Below are 13,834 nucleotides of genomic sequence, written 5' to 3'. Positions count from 1 at the left end.
CGGCATGTGGGATCTTCCCGGACCGGGACACGAACCCGTGTCCCCTGCATCGGCAGGCGGACTCTCAACCACTGCACCACCAGGGAAGCCCCTGTTTCTGTTTTGTAGATAAGTTCATTTGTATCATTTTTTTTTTAGATTCCACATATAAATGATGTCATATGACATTTGTCTTTCTCTGACTTCACTTAGCATAATCATCCCTAGGTCCATCCATGTTGCTGCAAATGGCATTATTTCATTCGTTTGATGGCTGAGTAATATTCCATTGTGTATATATACCACATCTTTATCCGTTCATCTGCATCAAGGATATTCTCAAGAGGAGCTGCCTTTTTTTTTAACTGCAAGTGCACGATGGTAAGAATACCATCACTTCTAGCACTGCTTGGTGATGCTGCCTTGATGTGCGGTAAACACCAACAACTTTAGCTTTACTTACTCTTGATTTTGCACCATCAGTGCAAATGTCAACACAATGAAGAGGCAAATAACCTCTAAGTGTTATTGTGAAAATAATTTTGACCTCATGGACCCCTGAAAGGGTCTCGGGGACCTCCAGGAGTCTGTGGACCACACTTTGAGGGCTGTGCTTTGTAGAGAGCACACCCCCCAGATTTTATTCCTATGGCTTATTATGAAACCCCTCACAACATACCTACCTAAATGGATCATTATGAATGTTTTATTGTAATATTTTTTATCTATCAATCCAAGATATCCTTACATTTTCAGATATTCCTTATGATATTTTTAGAACCTGAGCTTTCAGAACCTAGCATTTTCCCAAATTCCTTGTGATTATTCTCTGTGATGTTTTAGAATCTGAGCTGTTCTACCTTTAGGTTGACATTGAATTAACAGCATAAAATAAAATTAATAGCAATGTATTTAGAGACAAAAAAGAAAATCTTGCATGAAAATTTCCTATTGGAATATTAAAATTTAATGCATAATTAAAAAGTAAGATAAATGTTCATTTCTTCATAAAGTTTTCTTTATCCAGGCAGTGTTGCAGCCCCTTCATCCTTCATCTTCCTGGCAAAATATGGTTGCCAAGCGTGACCATGGAAATGGTGAAGAAAGTTTTCAGAGGGGAGGAGAGTCTTCCCAGATCAAGGGTGCCACTGAGGGTGGTTCAGAAGAGGAAACACTTCCTAAGTCCACTGTGATTGATGGAAGTTACCAAGGTCCAGCACATGCAGAACATGTTCTACCAAACTCAGAATCACCAGAGGCCATTTTGCAGCCAAGGTCAATGCAAAGTACCAGGGCACGAAGCCAAGCACAAAAGACCTCGAAAGAAATCTTTAGTTCCCTACCCAGTTCCCAGGAAGGACTGCTGCAGGACACCTCCCAAATTGCTCCTGCTGAAATGAACAGTCCTGCCCTGGCACCTGTGGAAAGGAAAGGGGCAGTTAACATCCAGGAGGGAAAGGATGAGCTGGAGGAAGAGGAACTGCAAGAATTGTTGTCAAAACTCACGGATGCCTTCACTCTAGAAATGCCTTCAGGTAAGACTTTTCACAATCACTAGAGATAGTGATGGCCAGGGAGTCCGACTGCCTTTTAAAACACTTGATTCTATAGCCCTGTATTAGCCCTATAGCTACGATTCATCTAGTGAGTAACAGAGTTGTGAGTCTTTTGGACATTAGTAATCTCTCTGAACTTGATTTCTAGTGTTGCCTAATTGATGGGGTTATGGTGAGAATTAAAAGTGATAAGCCATATGAAGTTTTAGTATAGCACCTGGCACATACCAAGAATTCAATAAATACCTATTATTTTGTTATTGCAATTGTTATTATCAATAGTACTAAAACATATATAACTGGGTAGCCTGATGTTACCATTTAAAAACAGGAGTAAGAATGATGCTCTCTTTCTAGATACCATCATCATCATCACCTTCATAAGCTATGTCTCATTGTTAAATCTAAAGGCTCTTTTTATTAATACTTCTTTATTATAGCTATTTCTTCTGTTTTACAGTGACATTGTCTTATTTATAGAGTATTTTGTCATCTTAATATATCTATATCTGTATCCATTTCTTTTTAAGAAAGTGTAAGATCTTTTATGTTGGAGTGATCATATAGAGACTGGTGATAAAACAAGGATAGCATTCTCATGCGTTTCTGCATCAAAGAAGGCCTTCCCAAAATATTTCTGAGTTGGTGTATTAGTTTGCTAGGACTGCCATAATGAAGTATCACAGATCGGGTGGTTTAAACAATTAAAAATTTTTTTTTCTCACGCTCCTGGAGGCTGGAAGTCTGAGATCAAGGTGTCAGCAGTGTTGGTGTCTTCTGAGGCCTCTCTCCTTGGGCTGTAGATGGCTGTCTTCTCCTTGTGTTTTCATACCATTTTCCCTCTGTGCATGTCCCTATCCAATTTCCTCTTCTTATAAGGACACTACTCATATTGGTTTAGGATCCAGCCACATAAACTCCATTTAATTTAATTAACTCTTTAAAGACTCTCTCTCCAAATATAGTCACATTTGGAGATACTGGGAGTGGGACTTCAGTATATGAATTTGGGGAGGGAGACACAATTCAGCCCATAATAGTTGGTGAGCTATAAAATGGGAACATGATAATGTCAGTTATATATTGAACTTGGTAGAGCCAAGTCAATGAAGTAATTACTTGGTGATTCTAAAAATATCTACTGTGAAGAGAGTTGGAATTATAATCCTGTATTAGAGAAAACAACATCACAAAGATACCAGAGGCATGCTCAGGCTGCCTGAGACAAAGACTGGATGAGAACTCCTTGTGCCTGATTCTTAGGCCAACACAAGATTCCACCCACTTATTTCCATCTAAACATCAGTGGGGTCATGATGAGTATTCAAAGCAAAGTCAATATCTACTTGACCTTTTTAGGAAAATTTCCCATAAAAATTTGACTTTTATTTTAGAAACTATTTTAGGATTTCACATATTCATCTCTTTTTTTGTTTCTCCAATTGAGTTTATGAAAGCTGTTGATTTTTAAAATATTGTATTGGGTCAGCCCTCACAAATGTAGTAGGCTATATTGTACATTTCAGATTCCTAATAGACTAGGTCTACTACACATATTTGGGAGACAATATCCCAGCACTGAGTGCAGTTTGATACCTAAAAGATCCATGCATATTTTAAGTAACTTTATCAAGGTCTATACATATAAATGTATCTGTATCTATATATACACCTATCACTACATCATTTAAAGGGAAATCATGAAAAGGCAAAGTTTATTTTTAAATTCAGATAATGCAATAATGTATAAAGATGCAGTTAGCATTATCCAATCTTGTAGATAATATAAAAAATATATTCTCAAAAAATTTACCTCTGCTTCCATTTACAATTTAAATAGAACCATTGAGATGCTTCTGTAGGTAGTATGCATTATTATACAAAAGTGCTTATGATATTAGCAGGGAAGTACATCTTTCCCTTTTTGTTATTATACTGCATTGTATACTTTGTGATAATTCAGTGAGTACTAATTGACAAGATTTAAATTTATAGTCATTTCTTTTATATCAGTTTTATTTCTTTGAGGCTTTTAAGCATAGGATCTATGTTAATCTTCATGGCTAATATCTACATTTATTAAACATTGCCATTCTTCACTCAAATATTTCTTACTAAGTTTGTATCCTTATTCAATCAGGTATTGAATATGATTCTATTTGTAAACTCTACTTAGCCACTGGCAATATGGATTATAAAAATACACCCCATAATTTATGCATGCTTATCAAAATCACAGCAAACATAGTAATCAGAGACAGAAATGTGATAACCACACATATGAAGATGTGGAAAGGCAAATAAACTAAATTAAGGTATTGGTCATTTTTGTTTCATTTCTATCTCTGTTACAGATGCGTCAGATAACAGCAGGAAGTTTCTAATCATTTTACTGCCCCTGTTTTTTATTTTTTAATTTGAGAATTGTTGGAAAAATTAGACAGAGCTATTGTTTGTAATATACTAAGATTTGCTCAGACTGTCAACATATTCACCCAGTGTGTGATTATCCTAGTAGCTGACTAGCCTTTTGAATTGGAGCTTTGCTAAGGAGTCAACACATTTTGGAAATTAAGATGAACTTTATACGACTTAAGACTTACTAAGATGAAAACGGCAAGCATGATGGTCAGTTTGGGGGCAGTTGTTGACATTAACTGAATAGAATCTTTCAGTATCAAGATCTAAGATAATAGGATTTCAGGAGACACTGAGAGCTTAATGGAAAAGAGAAAGTGTGTAGAAGGGATTCCCCAAACCTCTTTAAATTCCACATGTTGGACTGAAAATCAGTAGCAAACATTTTGTTCAAATTTGCAGTAAAGGAATTAGATTTGAAAGAGCATTTAACACTACTTGCTTCTGTGGTGACAAAAAAAAAACACTTAATGCTCTAGTCTTACTTTCTCATTAAATTATTTTCTTTCCCTTTCTGAGCGAAATTTCCTACTTACATCTCTGAAATTCTTTCCCCAGCTTCTCTTCCATCCCTCTTTGCCATCCGTTTACTACAGTAGGTTTCAAGGATGAGAAGGGAAGGTGAGGTAGTGATGATGGGATTAGGAGGGCATGGTTAAGGGTGAGGATGTGGAAGAATTATTCCTCTTCCTTTCTTCCTCACCTGCAACCATCATCTAAACTATTATTTTAAATAATCAGAAGATAAAGTTTGGACTTTAGCAGGTTGTAGAAAAATAAAGAGCAGTGCTTTAGCAACCACAGGTAAGAGAAGTTCAACACTGGATCTTTATCTCACTTATTTAGAAGGTAGACTTCTCAAATGCTGCCTGGGAATCCTAAGGATATATACTGAACACTTAGTGAATCTTTCTGTCTCTGATATATATATGTACATATGTATGAAAAAGTAGAAGTAATTTTTCTTGATGGGAAAAGATACACAAGAGTTCCAGCATTAAGCTCCATGAAGGTAGAAAAAAATGTCTAGTTGGTTCATCCTTCATTCACTCATTCATTCAACAAATAGTCATCAAGATTTAATTATGTGCCAAGGGCTGTGCTTGATGTTGGGCATTCATTTTGAAAGGGGTAAATTTATGTTTTTAAAACACTTTGTCATTGTGTAGAAAGTGGCTTGGAGAAGGGCAGGTGGTGGTGGCTTGGATTTGGTAGATTGTCGTACACTTATTGCTATAAGGAAAGCTGGGAAAGCTGAGATGGAGGTCAGCAAATCAAGAATTCTGTTTTGAACACATTAAGTGTGAATTGCTTGGAGACATCCAGATGGAAATATCAGAGTGGCAGTCAACATGTACAATCTGGAGCTCAAGGTCTTAGTCCAGAGTAGATATTCAATACATGTTGGTTTGCTTCATTAATTATTGTTGTAAGGAAGACATGGGCTCAGTATTTCACTTGCCAGAAGAGTAATCATAGAGTAGATAATCTAATACTTTTAAACCTCTATACCCATCATTCTGATAGCCTTCTCTCACATCCCAAATTCATTCAGAGACCAGATAGATTGTTAACTACATTCAAGTGAATTATTCTCCCATTGTGATTTCCTCTGGACTGTTGATTTCACAGGTTTGTCTGTCTAACATCTCACTAGGCCTCTGACTATATGCTATATTAATTCAGTCTCTATATGTATGGAATTCCAAGTTTATGCCAAGCAACATGCTTGGTGTTAGGTGCATATCTTTGGCTAGTTTTAACATTTCAAGGGACTAGAGCTTAAAAATAAAACAACCAAACAAGAAAAAAGAACCGATGTATAAAATGAATTATTGCTTCTCTATTTCTTTATTGTATTTAAAGTTTTTAAAACTGTGGGCTGAGGAATAGAATATCCTAAAATAAGTTTGCCTCTGGACAAAGTTTTTCATTTAGGCAATAAAATATTATTTATTCAAGGTCCTTGTGGTTCTGGGGCAGTGTCAGAGAATAGACAGTAAAAAAGACATGAACCCTCTCCTCTTATGTTCAACAGAAAACAGCACAGATGGAGCCATAATAAATCATGTAACTAAAGTGTATAACAAACTAAGCCTTTATATGTTTTTATTTCCTGTGATCTTATTTTTTTAATTATACAAACAATATTATACAGCATGCTCATTGTAAAATTAAAATGCTTAAGTGCACATGTTTTTCAAAAATGAATTCATCATCATGTCCTTCACTCCCTGCCACCTGTTTCTCAGAGGTAAAAAATGTTGGCAGTTTAGTGCGTTTTTCCTTCAGACTTTTTTCTTTGCATATATGTGTCTTTACTTTCTCAACATAAGTTAGGTTGTACTTGTTTTGCTTTTTTCACTTGACAAAATATCTTAGACATTGGGCAGTGTCATTTTTTAAGTGCTGCATAATATCCCAGGGTATAAATATACCATAATTTATTTATTGGTGTGTAATTAAGTTGCTCCAAATTTTTTATTATCATAAGAATGTTTTGGTGAGTATTCTTATAGCATATATCTTTGTTCTCATATGTAAATACCTTTGTAGGCTCAATTCTTAGAAATGGAACTTTTAGCTTAAAAATTATGCGTATCCAACTTTTGATTAATAACTGCCGAATTGTAGAGCTTTCTACAACACAATTCCTATTACAATAGGTCATAGGGGACCACACAAACCTTTATTCAGTAACTATAGAGCAGAGGTCTCAAAGCATCTTCCCTAGGCCAGCAGCATCCGTATCACCTGGGAACTTATTAGAAGCACAATTTCTTGGGCCCCATCCCTGATGTACTATGGTAGTCAGAGTTCTCCAGAGCAACCGAACAAACAGGATGTATATATAGATATAGAATGAGATTCATTTTAAGGAATTGGCCCACACAATTATGGAGGCTAGCTAGTCTAAAAATCAGTAGTCAGCAAGCTGGAGACCCAGAAGAGCCAATGTGTAGTTCCAATGCAAAAGCAGGCAGGCTCGAGCCTTAGAAAGAGCTGATATTTCCTTTTGAGTCCAAAGGCAGAAGAAAACTGATGTCTCGCCTGGAATACAGTAAGGCAGAAGGAATTCTCTTACTCAGACTTTTTGTTCTATTCAAGCCTTCAGTTGATTGGACAAGGTCCATCCACATTAGGGAGGGCAATCTGCTTTTACTCTGTCTACTAATTCAAATGTTAACCTCACCTAGAAACACCTTCACAGACACACCAAGCATAATGTTTGATCAAATACCTGTACACCACAGTCTAATCAAATTGACACATAAAATTAACCATCATGTATACGGAATCAGAACTCTGAGGGTGGGACCTAGCAATCTATTTTAACACTGTCCAGATGATTTTAACATACACCAGAGTTTGAAAACTACTGCTCTAGACTGGGCTTTCTGGCTACTCAGATTCGTGCTTGAAGTTATGGGAAAATGCTCTTTAAGAACCCACAACATGGGCTTCCCTGGGGCGCAGTGGTTGAGAGTCCGCCTGCCGATGCAGGGGACACGGGTTCGTGCCCCGGTCCGGGAAGATCCCACATGCCGCGGAGCGGCTGGACCTGTGAGCCATGGCCGCTGAGCCTGCGCGTCCGGAGCCTGTGCACCGCAATGGGAGAGGCCACAACAGTGAGAGGCCCGCGTACTGCCAAAAAATAAAATAAAATTTAAAAAGAACCCACAACTTGGTTGAATTAGTAATTGATCATGGTAAATGATACCCATCTCATTTGCAAGCTAGCTTAGAGAAAGGGTATTGCCATCAGGACCTGCAGAGAGATGGATTTTATTTCTTCTCTGTGCTAGAGCTTTATTAAGATCAGCTTGAGAACCTACAGGTGCTTTCTCTGAAGGACTTCCCTGTTTTTTGTTTTCAGACCTGCAATCTTCAGTAAATATGGACCTGTATTGTGGAGCTGAGCGAGTATGCAGGGCCTTCTCTGCCCTTGTTGATCAGATCACTTTGCCCAACTTGAAGTGAAAAAGAGTCCAGGCTCAAAGGCCCCTTATGGTGATGACGAAACGTGTTTTCAAAATCTGTACTAAAAAAACTAAACCTTCTACCTCTTTCTCAATAGCCTGGCATGAAGCGTGAAGAAAATTTTATTTTTTAATGTCTCTACTCATGTGTCTTAGTTCTTCAGAGTAAAGCCTTGGGAGTGAGGAGTGACAGAGGAAAATGGAAAGGAGCCAAGTCAAATCCAAATGTCCTGCATTTCCAATAGAGGCCCTTTCTTTGAATATATTGGTAGTAATATTTAAGTGTGTGATCTACAGGAATTCATGCAACTATCTTCTTCAATAGCTGAATTACTGAATTGATGACCTAATTTTCAATCTAGATGCTCCTGCTGGAGAATAGGCTTGGCAAAGAACTAAATACACACACACACACACACACAAACACATATGTGCGTACCAGACACACACTTGAGTGCATGCAGATCTGGTGAGATCTGAATGAACTCTGTGGATTGTACCAATGTCAATCTTCTGGTTGTGTTATTGTACTATAGTTATGCAAGATGTTACTATGGAGGGAAACTGGATGAAGGGTATACAGGATGTCTCTGTATTAGCTCTTACAACATATATGAATCAGCAATGATCTCAAAATAAATTTATTTTAAAAACATGAATGTTTCTCACTAAAACCCCACATTCATTGAATTTGGCCAAAGTACTTGTGTGCCTCCATCCTCTGTATGTATGATTAGGGTATAGGTGCTTAACTTAATAATGTCCAAAGTAGTAGCTAACATTTTTTGACTGTGAGAGCACTTAGCTTCTAAGCACCGTGTATGTATTAATACTAATTTAAACCTCACAACAAACCTGGTAAGTAGATATCTCTTTTTATGAGACAACTGAGGCACAAAGAGGGTCAGTAACTTGTCCAAAGTCGTTTGGTCACTACTTGACAAAGTTGAGATTTGAACCCAGCTCCTAAGCCTGTACTCTAACCACTGCTTGCACTTTCTCTAAATAAATATTGTTATGGTTCCATTGTTTCACCTGTTTTCTTGATGTGCAGTCCATATCACATTCAGAGAGGCTCTGGGCTCTTATTTATATGATCCATAACTTCTAGTAATGTTTCCGGAGTGAAATAATGTCCAACTGGGTAGGATTAAGACTAGGTTACCCCTGTTCAATCTCACCCTAATCTTTTTGAATTTGCTTTTCAGCCTATCATGAATTTTTTATTTTGGTTTTGTTGTTCAACATATTCACTCTCCTTCTTACTTCATTCCAGCTTGTTCCTTACAAGTTTGGTAAGTATGCCCCAGAGCACTGGTCAGCAAACTACAGCCCACAGGCCAAATCTGCCCACTGCCAGTTTTGTGCAGACTGTGAAATTATTACATTTTAAAAAAAATAATTGAAAAAAATCAGATGAGGAGTAATATTTTGTAACAGTTGAAAATGACATGGAGTCAAATTTCAGTGTCCACGAGCAAAGTTTTAAAATTGGAACACTGCCATGCTCATGTATTTACATATTATCTACAGCTGCTTTAATTCTGCAAAGACAGAACTGATTAGTTGCGCCAGAGACTGGATGGCCCACAAAGGATCAGAAAGAATTGGCAGCCCCTGTTGTGTAGTACCAAGGTGTGGGGGGAGCAAGGGGCAGGCATCTCTTCAGCGATTTATAAGAGGTAATGAGTTTATACAATGGTTTTTAAGAATATGATGCAAGACATTAGAGAAAGTAGCACAGAAGCAAAACCATGAGCCTCTGTAGAAATGGGAGTCAAAGAGTGGCAGCTTTTAATGCACTTATTCTTCTAATCAAGTTAAAGCTGAGGCTGGACCCCCTCCCCAGTTCCTTCCCTAGACTTGCTTCCCCTATTGGTAAGATTTGGCTAATCTTCAGATGCAGCTGTGTCTTCTAATAATAACCCTTTGGATAAGATTTTTTGCTTAAGGAGGGCCATAAACCTTCAGTGAAAACACTTACTGAGGCTTCCTTTGGACCTGGGAAAAGCAAGTGAAAGGCTAACATATCTGAAATTCAAACTGGTTGTCAACCATCAGTTATAATAGAATGATTGGAGAGATGAGCGTAATTAGAGATAAAAATAGCACTGTGTCTGGAACTCAAATATATTTGTTAATTGGACTTCTTTGCTATGAACCTCATTCAAGCCTGGTCATTTTGAGAGCAAATATTTTTATGGGTTCTTTTCTCATAATGCTGTTCATTTGATTTTTAGTTTTCTTTACACTGTAAAGTGTAACCAGTTATAATCTTAATATTTAATCCAATAGAAAATATGCTAACTGAGAAAAAATTTATACCTACTGCTATTTTATTAGAGTTTGGATTATCATTAATGGTAACATTAAATATTGAAATTAAAAGACTCCAATAACAATACTTGGGGTCGAGAGATTTTATTAATTTTGTTTCTATTAGAAGAATGCTTTATTCACCAGTTTTGTGTTTTGTTTTTTGCTTCACTCAGTTCAAAATATTCAAAAATATTCTTTCAAACAAAATTCAGGTAACTACCACCAATAACTGGTAATTAATAAATATAGTCTCTTATATTCCTGTGCATAAGCAATCCAGTGGTTAATAATTCAAAGTCATGCAATGTATTCAAGTTAAATGTGTGGCATTCTAGTTCATTAACAATGTCAAGCATCCCAAAACAATGATCAAGACGAATACAAAGAATCTGAGTAGCACGATCCCCTACTCATCTTTGGAAGCTATTTTAACGGTTTCAGACAGTGGGCAGATCTGGCAGTAATGTCGCCGTTTGAAGGAACATGCTAGCAGCCTAAACGAATGAAACTAAGTACTCTGAGAGAATGTGGCTTAAGAGTTGTCTCTGGATGCTCCCACCATTTCAAGTAAATAAATGATCAGTAGTCAAGAAAAATATATATGTATATTTAAATTCCAAGATGTGCATTAGCTCTGAGGTTCGATTTATTTTCTCTTTATTTCCAGGCTACTGGTCACTTTTCCAATGAACTTAGACCCACTCTTATGTGCATGCATGCTTATCAAGTCTTCAATCAACTCTTTCTTCTTTAGGGAAGGGATTCTTGGTTGCTGAGGATATACACCTGAAAGTAGAGAAGAGCAACTAGTCATTAGGTCACCAAATATTTTCAGGCTAATTAAGTATCAATGACTTGGTTTTTAAAAGAATGTTTGCTGTTTCTGCCACTTGGCTATTAATATTCTGTATAAATTTATTGCAGAGGTGTATTTGAAATTTTTATTTATGCAAAACTTTGTGTCCTATGAAGTTTAATTATATAATATGAATTAAGTAGATTATAATAAACACATTTCCTATTTGATTAATATGTATTAAAATATATTTTTCTGACTAAAAAGTAAAAAATTGTCATCATATAATTTTAATATAAAGAAAAATGTTTAAACCACCCATAATATAATCTTCCAGAGAGAACCATAGTTTTACACATACATACTTTATACCATAATTTAGTTTACCATTACCCTATTATGGGACATTTAGATTATTTCCAATTTTCTGTTGCTATAAATAATATTGCAGTGAAGAACCTTATACTGCAAAATTGGCTACAGCTCTGAATGATTCTTTAGAATAGATTTCTAGATTGGTAATTTCTGAATATGTTGCTTACAAAATTTCTCAGAGTGAGTAAAGTAGAAAATCAAGCATTTGTGAATCTAACGTATTTCTGAAGCATTGTTTTCTCTTCTGCTTAATGTTTAAAAAATAAGCATTATGAACATTTGCCAGCTAGTTAGACACTGACTGCAAACATCATCAAATTATAAATCTAAATTTTAACTTTCACATCACGGAGGAAAGCAAGGACTCACAATTTTTCTAGACCATCCAAACTGCCAGGCTCAGGCAGGCAAGTTTTTCTGTTCCTCTCAGGGGCAGATCAAGATTTGTTGAAGGAAGAGATCATCATTTTTGACACAAACAAGGATATACTTCAAAATCCTTTCATTTGTATTGAAGCCTTTACTAACCCTTGTGTTAACCTCAACTCTGTTATTTTCTATTTGGGAGATATTATCAGCCTACTCTTTTCCTAAATCAATTTCTCTCTCTCTCTCTCTCTCTCTCTCTCTCTCTCTCTCTCTCTCCCTTCACAGAATCCATCATACTTTAGTAGTGAAGCCTGGGTGTACCCTCCTCAGCCTTCTGACTATTTCGGCATTCAGCTGTTAGCTTGTATCTTTCTAGACAAAATAACAATGCTCTTTTGAGTCTTCTCAAACGATGATATCTTTGGCCCTCAGAATTTTTGGAATTCTCATTTCTGGATCGCCTCTGTTTCTGCTTATTAAAGTTATAAACCACCACAATGTCTAGGTCATCCTCAGCTCGGTAAGCTGTCCTTGGAGTAAAGCTCTTCCAGATTCTTTCTGTAGTTAAATCCACACTTTTCATACATTTATTGTTTATAGAATCACAGAACGTCAGAACACAGAATGTAAAGAGACTTTAAGGGCCTTCTAATTCTTCCCATATCCCTCGTTTTCAGATGAAGAAACTGAGAGCTAAATAAGTCAATTAACTTGCCCAAGGTTACATAGCTATTTGATATCTCTTGTTTTCATATTTGCTGACTCAATATTAACAAATATATTAACATACAAAGTTATATAGGAGTTTTGTGTTTTTAATAAGGCATGATTCGTTGCAACATTTCTCAAGTGAATTTAAACTATTTAACTTGAAGACATCAAAATAGCAAGAACCTTTCCGGGTATTATGTAGACACTTATTTTAGTTTTTCCCTTCTGCTCTGATGATGTGATTTCCCTGAGAACTATGGAGACAAACACCTCTTCACCCTCACCCCCATCCCAAACTAGTAGAATATTAATTCCCCAGGGACAAAAGAAAAAAATTAGTGAAGAATCTGTGCAGGTACATCCAGAGCCCAGTTGAGCCACTAGAGATTTAATCAAGCCTCTTGAGATGAAATCTTGATGTTCCTGAAACTAACTTTCAGACAGGGTGTCTTCATGACCCAAGACCCTCTTTGACTGATTATACAATACAAGTGGAAAGTCTTATTTCCTGGTCTGCAACAATTGTTTATGTCAAACATTAAAATAACTTCAATAAAGTGAAATGTTTACCCCTAATATTTGCAAAACAACTCCTAGTAAAGTTTGAAAACCAGCTGGGTCAATAGCAACTCTGTAGCAAGATGAAGGAAGTGACTTCCAAAGCTGAAGGCAAATCTACTTTTTTTTTAAAAAAAAAAGATAGAAATGCCATGTTGAAGTATGCTCAGAATATTACATGTAGTCTCAGACTATTATAGTAGCCTGTTGCAAGCAAGCAAACTGAAAGCTGTTTTTGAGATTATATATATATGTAATTTTAATATACAATTAAATTATATAATATAATTAATTTAATTAATTATAATATATAATTATTTTCCTGTTAAGTTGAACACAAATATTATTTTCATTTATTCTATAGATACTTAAAGTAATTCAAAGTGAGTGCAAAATACAAAAACAAGAAATAGTGATAGTAATTTGAGTACCACTGTTAAATAGAGTAAGAATGGAAAAAAGAGCCTACAGTACAGATGAAGAAAATATACAGTCCTTACTGATGCTGATGCCTGGGAAGCCTCTGTTCAAAATATTTTTAAAATATTGGTAACCAACATTTAAAGATAGTCATTTTGTATTTCTGCTTTAGTAACTAAGCTGCTAAAAGAGTATTTCCTCTAAAAAGGAAATTGGTTTAAGTGACAATAACACTTGCCAAAATAATAAATTTATCTCTAAATAGTTGCGGTGGGGCTTCCCTGGTGGCGCAGTGGTTGAGAGTCCGCCTGCCGATGCAGGGGACACGGGTTCGTGCCCCGGTCCGGGAAGAT

General features: G+C 36.3%; 2 protein-coding genes across 2 annotated transcripts in view; one reads left to right on the top strand and one right to left on the bottom strand.

The window, feature by feature from the left end:
• DYTN (dystrotelin) overlaps positions 1-7,934 on the top strand; it is a 51,249-nt gene extending 43,315 nt beyond the window's left edge. The window contains exons 11-12 of the mRNA XM_007111640.2: positions 1,007-1,514; positions 7,831-7,934. Of these exons, the coding sequence (XP_007111702.2) occupies positions 1,007-1,514; positions 7,831-7,934 (612 nt within the window). The remainder of the gene's footprint in view (positions 1-1,006; positions 1,515-7,830) is intronic.
• Positions 7,935-10,898: 2,964 nt separating this feature from the next.
• FAM237A (family with sequence similarity 237 member A) overlaps positions 10,899-13,834 on the bottom strand; it is a 4,699-nt gene continuing 1,763 nt past the window's right edge. The window contains exon 2 of the mRNA XM_007111639.1: positions 10,899-11,038. Within this exon, the coding sequence (XP_007111701.1) occupies positions 10,899-11,038 (140 nt within the window). The remainder of the gene's footprint in view (positions 11,039-13,834) is intronic.

Source organism: Physeter macrocephalus, chromosome 2 (assembly GCF_002837175.3).
Source record: "Physeter macrocephalus isolate SW-GA chromosome 2, ASM283717v5, whole genome shotgun sequence".
NCBI lineage: Eukaryota > Metazoa > Chordata > Mammalia > Artiodactyla > Physeteridae > Physeter > Physeter macrocephalus.
Note: the sequence above shows the minus strand (reverse complement) of the source record. Positions and strands in the feature narration are given on the sequence as shown.